This window comes from Trachurus japonicus, chromosome 7, assembly GCF_045865225.1.
Source record: "Trachurus japonicus isolate A0001 chromosome 7, Traja_1.0".
Taxonomy (NCBI): domain Eukaryota; kingdom Metazoa; phylum Chordata; class Actinopteri; order Carangiformes; family Carangidae; genus Trachurus; species Trachurus japonicus.
Window position 1 is genome coordinate 20483968 of NC_140913.1, and position 6242 is coordinate 20490209.

General features: G+C 43.3%; 1 protein-coding gene across 1 annotated transcript; it reads left to right on the forward strand.

Moving 5' to 3' along the window:
* Positions 1–467: 467 nt before the first annotated feature.
* rpl35a (ribosomal protein L35a) lies at positions 468–6242 on the forward strand. The gene is made up of 5 exons (XM_085782001.1): positions 468–573; positions 1666–1702; positions 1837–1989; positions 3635–3779; positions 6160–6242. The coding sequence occupies exons 2-5, from the start codon at positions 1692–1694 to the stop codon at positions 6181–6183; spliced, it is 333 nt and encodes a 110-aa protein (XP_085638127.1). The 5' UTR covers positions 468–573; positions 1666–1691; the 3' UTR covers positions 6184–6242.

The window sequence follows — 6242 nt, forward strand, 5'->3', positions numbered from 1 at the left end:
ACAAAGCACACAGAAAGAAAATGGATACAGGGAATACTGCTCCTATGCTTCCATATGCATATACATACATACACATACCTACACACATGTATGCATGAAGTATATATAGTATATGAAAATATAATGGAGATAACATAGAACAAATAGATTTACAGTTTTATACTGTTTAGGTATTCAGTGTTATTGAATGGCGTACAGCTTTTTTGCACCTTAATAGAAAGAATACAATATTTTACATTGTACTTACAGATAAATAGATTAAAATAGAAATTTAATATCGTTTTTTAATGATATCCAAAATAATGAGAAATGTGTTGTGGATGTGTTTCTTATTTTTTTGAATAATAAAATAGTGTTAGAGATAACAATATTGATATTTTTGAATAATAAAATGTGTCTGGAATAAACGGAGTTGAAAAAAAAGATGAATGAACAGTTTAAAAATACATTGAGATAATAAATAAATGTAATTTAAATGTTTCCGATCAGGCAGCTGCGCGGACACCTCTGTGGACGATAATTACCCAGCATGCCCCTCGGCCGGTCTTTCCCTCCATCTTCCCCGCAGTGACGGTAAGAGCCTTGCACATCCCGATACAAACTTCTCCTTTATTCGTTATTCTCCGGTTTATTTCTCACTAATCGTCGCCGCCGGTGAACGGACACCGTGTCCTCCGGTCACCGGCCGCGGCACGTCGGCGTCCGGCGGCGGATGGCGGAGATGCGGGGTGGATAGCATTAGCAGCGGCTAACGGAGCGGAGGGTAGCCCGGCTCAGGGGGGCTGTTAGTCCGGGTAGACACGCGTCAACGCCCCGGTGTCTGTGGCGCTGTTGACCCGGGAGATCGGGTCAGTCGCCGGCGGCGGGTCAACGCGGTGCCGGTGGTGTCTGTCCGGCCTCCGGTGGGTGTTGTAGCGGTTAGCATCAGGCGGGGAGGGAGACCAGCAGCGGCCGGAGGGAGAGAGAGGAAACTCAGCGTGGAGAGTCAGAGCTGGTCCGCATGGGTCCGCGCGGGTGTAAACTGTGGAGCCATGGGCCCAGCCTGCAGGACTGAACCGCTCCGTTAGTGTAAAACAGATCAACACGTGATGAAAGTGATCAGCTTCATGTTCAATAATCAATCCTTACACCACACTGTGGCTGCTGGGTGTCTAACAGGAAGTAGGAGAGATTGTGAAGCAGCAGCCGGTGTGTTTACCTGCTGTGTGTGCACAGCATCTGGACACATCTGGATACTGCTGCTGAGAAGCATAGATGGTTCATTTGCAGATGTTTGAAGTCTGAATCGCTCAGGACTCGGTGAAATGTTGACAGGCGACAGGTGTTGAGTATTCTGCACAGGTGGGAGGCTGCTTGGGTTAGTTGTAGCACTTTTCAGATGTTACACGATAATAAACAACTTGGTAAATTGTAAAGGACGTGGAATATATATATACTGAACAACACAGCACAGCAAAGATCAGGAACAAATAATGTAGTAATATTTTAATGGATGATTTAGTTCACTGACGGTGGTTGGCATCGGCGAACACCTGAAATCTCCCAAAGCATCGACACCAACAGTCAGTCATCCGTCGTCACACAGGAGCGGTCTGTGTTTTCACCTGAACATGAAACCAGGACGTGATGCCGACAGTCGTCTAACGTCTTGTTGTGTTTTTACAGGTGAACTGATCTGGAGAAGATTGACGATGCCTGGACGGTAAGTCTGATTCCACGACCCGCCCGACTTCAGCAGCTCAAACTGTTTGTCTCAAATTCTCCTTTGCTCTGATGAAACGATGATGATTGTGACTGACAGCTGCTGTGTTGTTGTTGTCGTTGTTGTCGTCTCAGACTGTGGAGTAAGGCCATCTTCACCGGCTACAAACGTGGCCTGAGGAACCAGCGTGAGCACACGGCTCTCCTGAAGCTGGAGGGGTGTTACACCAGAGATGAGGTGGACTTCTACCTGGGGAAACGTTGTGCCTACGTGTACAAGGCCAAGAAGTAAGACTCACCGCTGTCACCCTTCAGTCACATCCAGGGTTATTTTGTGTCAGGTCGTCCTGCACAGTCGGTGTGTTTGCTCGCTGCAGTGGATCTACGTCAGGGTGCTGACCATCAGGAGAGGCCACACTCACTAACACACTGTTCATATTTGGGCTCATTTAAAAACACAGTGTGTCTGGTTAAAGGGATACTTCACCCAAAGTCACCAATTTTCTACTCGCCGTCATGCCAAGGAAGGGTTTGGAGAATTTTCAGAGTCTTAAAACACTTCTGGATTTCCAGGGGGGGTCCAGCTGGCAACAGATTTTCATATAATGGCGGTGGATTGTGCTCACTTTTGAATCGTCCAAAACACACGCTATGAAACATCCAAAGTGTAGTGTAGGAGAGAACATGCTGCAGGTGTGACTGTGTACGTGTTGAGGTGGCTCATTAGTGGAGAATAAGTGCTGTTGTGATGCTTCTGATGCATTTTAACAGGCTACAACTGTGTCGGTCTCTAAACTTGTTTTCTGGTGTGTGTGTGTGTGGATGTTTGTAGATGAGTGGGTTCAGCACATGTTCACTGTAGCAGCCTGTGAGGATCCTGTAATTGGACACAGCGTTGTAAACTGTGATCCCCTCCCTCCTCCACTCACGATGTTCAACATTTGATTGTGTGTGGACTCAAACTCCAAATAAGTTTGGTTTATTAAGATCCCCATTAGCTTTTGCAAAGCAGTAGGTATTCTTCCTGGGGTCTGTCATTTTCAGAAGTGACAATACAAACCAACTATAAACAACACATACTTGAGAGGCTACATATATTTAAAAAAAAAAAAAAAGGTACATACTTAATACATACAAATACACACAAAACACCCGAGACGACACCAAACATAAAAGTTACAAGCTCCTACACTGAATGTTTCCTGTCACACACAGATGCCATGACCGAAAACTGAAACCAAATATTTACGACAGACCATTTTACAAATTTGAACTAATGGTCAAAATTATGAGTTAAATAATAATCTTTTAATTTTGTTTTAAAACTTACCATATTTCTTGTGTAACATAATTAGGAAGGGCATTCCACTCCTTCGTAGCTCTATACGGTACGTTGAGATGGTGTCCTGGGTTAAATAAAATAACCTCCAACAGCATGTTGAGTAATTATGGGTCTCAGAACTAAAAGATGATTTTCTATAAAAAATATTTGTCTTTGTGGTCTCTGATGTTGAATGTGTTGAGCTGTGGAGAAGGGTGGGAAAGCATCTTCAGGTTTCTAGTTCCCATGACAAACCTGTTGTTGTTGTGCACTTCACAACACCAGCTGCTCTGTCTAGTTGGTGACTCAGCCAGATGTTTGACATGCTAGAAATCTGGCCGTTGGTAACGACAGGTCAGCGAGCCTCAACAATCACATCTTTTGGTGGTTGGTCTTCACTGATCAGCCACTGATTTGCATCCGTCAGCAACGTGGAAATAGTTTAGTCTGTGGCGTTACTGAGCATCTACGAGATAAACGATTCACTCGCTGCCGGTCTGAGAGCTGGTCGTGTGTTTTCATTTCATTTTAGTTTTATTGTGCATCATAATGAACTGGACTGTGCCTGTGTGTTGTTGTGGCGCCGACTGACTGACCGCTGTCTCTCTGCAGGAACACAGTGACGCCGGGCGGTAAACCCAACAAGACCAGAGTGATCTGGGGAAAAGTGACCCGGGCTCACGGCAACAGCGGGATGGTCCGCGCCAAGTTCAGCAGCAACCTGCCGGCTAAAGCCATCGGACACAGAGTCAGAGTGGTGAGTCGCAGTGGGCTTCCTTTATCGCTTTAAACCAGATCAGTCACCATGGTAACCGGATAGATCGCTTCGGGAGGATCAAATCTGTGTCGCTGGTCGTACAGGATCCTGACGGGGTCAAAAGACTGAACAATAATCAATAATGATGAGCAGCACATTTCTATGAATGAGTGGAGTTGTTCTGCTGCTCCATGAGGAGAAAACTAAATCTGTCAATAATCCACACACACATCAATATTTACATCATAATAAATCAGATTAATAAATGTTTAACGTTTCGGTCAGACCAACTCATCAGAACAAACTTTTCTCTTTGGAGCAGACACAGTTTGAGTTTAACTTAAACTTTTATTTTCTCTCATGTTCATCAGACAAATACTCAAACCTATTGATAACTAATGCTCTTATTTACAATATCACTAGTCTGACTTTAAATATGTATGTAGCTATTTTGAATTGATGTCATGCAGGACAGGTAGAAGCCAAAAAAGACTTATAAAAATACGTCCCCTATGTAAAAAAAACAACAACAGCGGTGGTCGTCAAAGTAAGAAGATAACACAGAAATTCATAACATAAAAAATAGAAAAGAAAGACAAATTAACATAGAAAAATGAAAGATACTGAATTAATAAAAAAAACAATTTACATAATGAAGAAAAAAAAGTCATCAGTGTTTTGTCAATAACTTTATTCATCTGATAAATTTCCTTATAATGAACAGCTCCACGTGAACTGATGCTGGAGAGGGAACCCCCAGGTTTAACTGAGCCAGTTGATAACCAGCTTCACAGTAAACGTTATCAAGATGTTTACTAATGAGAATGTGAAGTTCTCCTCGGTGTTGAGCTCTAGTTGTAGTTTGATCTTGGGGCCTGTACAACGGAGCAGGATTTGAGCTTAGCGAGGTAACTTCAGGGTTGACTACTTTACGACAACGGTGGTTCACTTCTTACCGGGCTACATCTCCATGGTAACTTATGCTGAACGGCTAACCTGGTCCGGAGCAGGTTATGTTCCAGGTTGAGATCGCCAGGTAGAAAAGCTCCGCCTCCTGACCAATCGGTTCTTTTGGAAGATGGCATCACCGTTGTTAGGCGTGTGAATATTGTACAAACGCAACGTGTAAAAGAAAGAAAACCAACTCGGAGCCGAACCCTGAGAGGATCCCTCCGAAGCCCCCCTGGCTTTTTTAGAGGAACGTCTCTGAGATACAAGAGATAAGTGATGGAGATAAGTTTTCATTGGAGGGACTGATGAACCTCTGTCGGCTAATTGCACCAGTGACACACACCAGAGTTGTGCGCTCACTGTCCCACTAACACTCTGCATTGCAGATGTGATTCCTATCAGAGCCATCCCATAATGATGGAGCAGTGGTTTTCACTACTTTCTGCTCTTTGCTGCAGTGACTCTGTTGCTTTTTGTCTGGATTTGATCCGTCAGTTCTTCATGTTGCTGCAGAGTTATTGTCTGCTCCTCGTTAGTGAAACACGGCGCTCTGCTGCTGCAGCTGCTGTCAGTCGTGTCCATGTCTGTGATTGGTCAGATGCTGCAAACTCCGCCCGTTTCACTCGAACACCCTCACACCTAGACTGGGAAACCTTGACTTGCTAGTTGATAACGACCGTCATGTCACCGTTTAGTGTAACTGTGATTGGGGGTAACTGGAAGAAAGGCCGGGTTGTTGAAACTGCTTCGTAGCTCAGGGTCCAGGACATGAAACTAAATCTCTGATGGGTCATTGATCAGTTGTAGGTTAAGTCTGTGTCCAGGGTCCAGGTTTATCAACTCCGTCATCACTGACTTTCACCTTCATCACAGTTCACCTTGTTTTCGCATCGCATACAGAAGCAGGAAACACTGGGTTAAGACCAGTTCAACATTTACATACAGGAGTCAGGACACTTGATCTAGTTTAACTGAACCCAACTTGATCCTGATAACATTAACTATAAAGGTGATAACTTGATTATAAACAACATTAACACAACTACAAATTTTAATTCTTGAATGATGTGATTTGAAACACTTAATACCTGCAGGTAGTTATAGTCATTATGTAGAAATATTACAAGTATCAAGGTTAAAGAAAATAACATGACATCATAAGAGAAAATTAACTTTCAGATGCGTAAAAATATATTGATGGTCCTATCGAAATAAAAGCAGAATTTAAATTTACATGGTTATGAAGCAGCAGCTAAATGATCTCAAACATATTTTGTAACATTTAACAAAGGAACAGTTTTGGTCAAATAACTCACCTCCTTAGCGATGCGCTTCAGTTACCATGGTGATATCCTGTGTGCTTAGATCAGAAACAATATGAGACATGTGTTTTTATTGTGATGGCTGATGAGACTTCCTTTGTTTACAGATGCTGTATCCCTCAAGAGTCTGAAGAGGAGCTGTCGTCCCTTGTGTTGTTTGTACAGAAACAATAAAATGACCAGGTTCAAA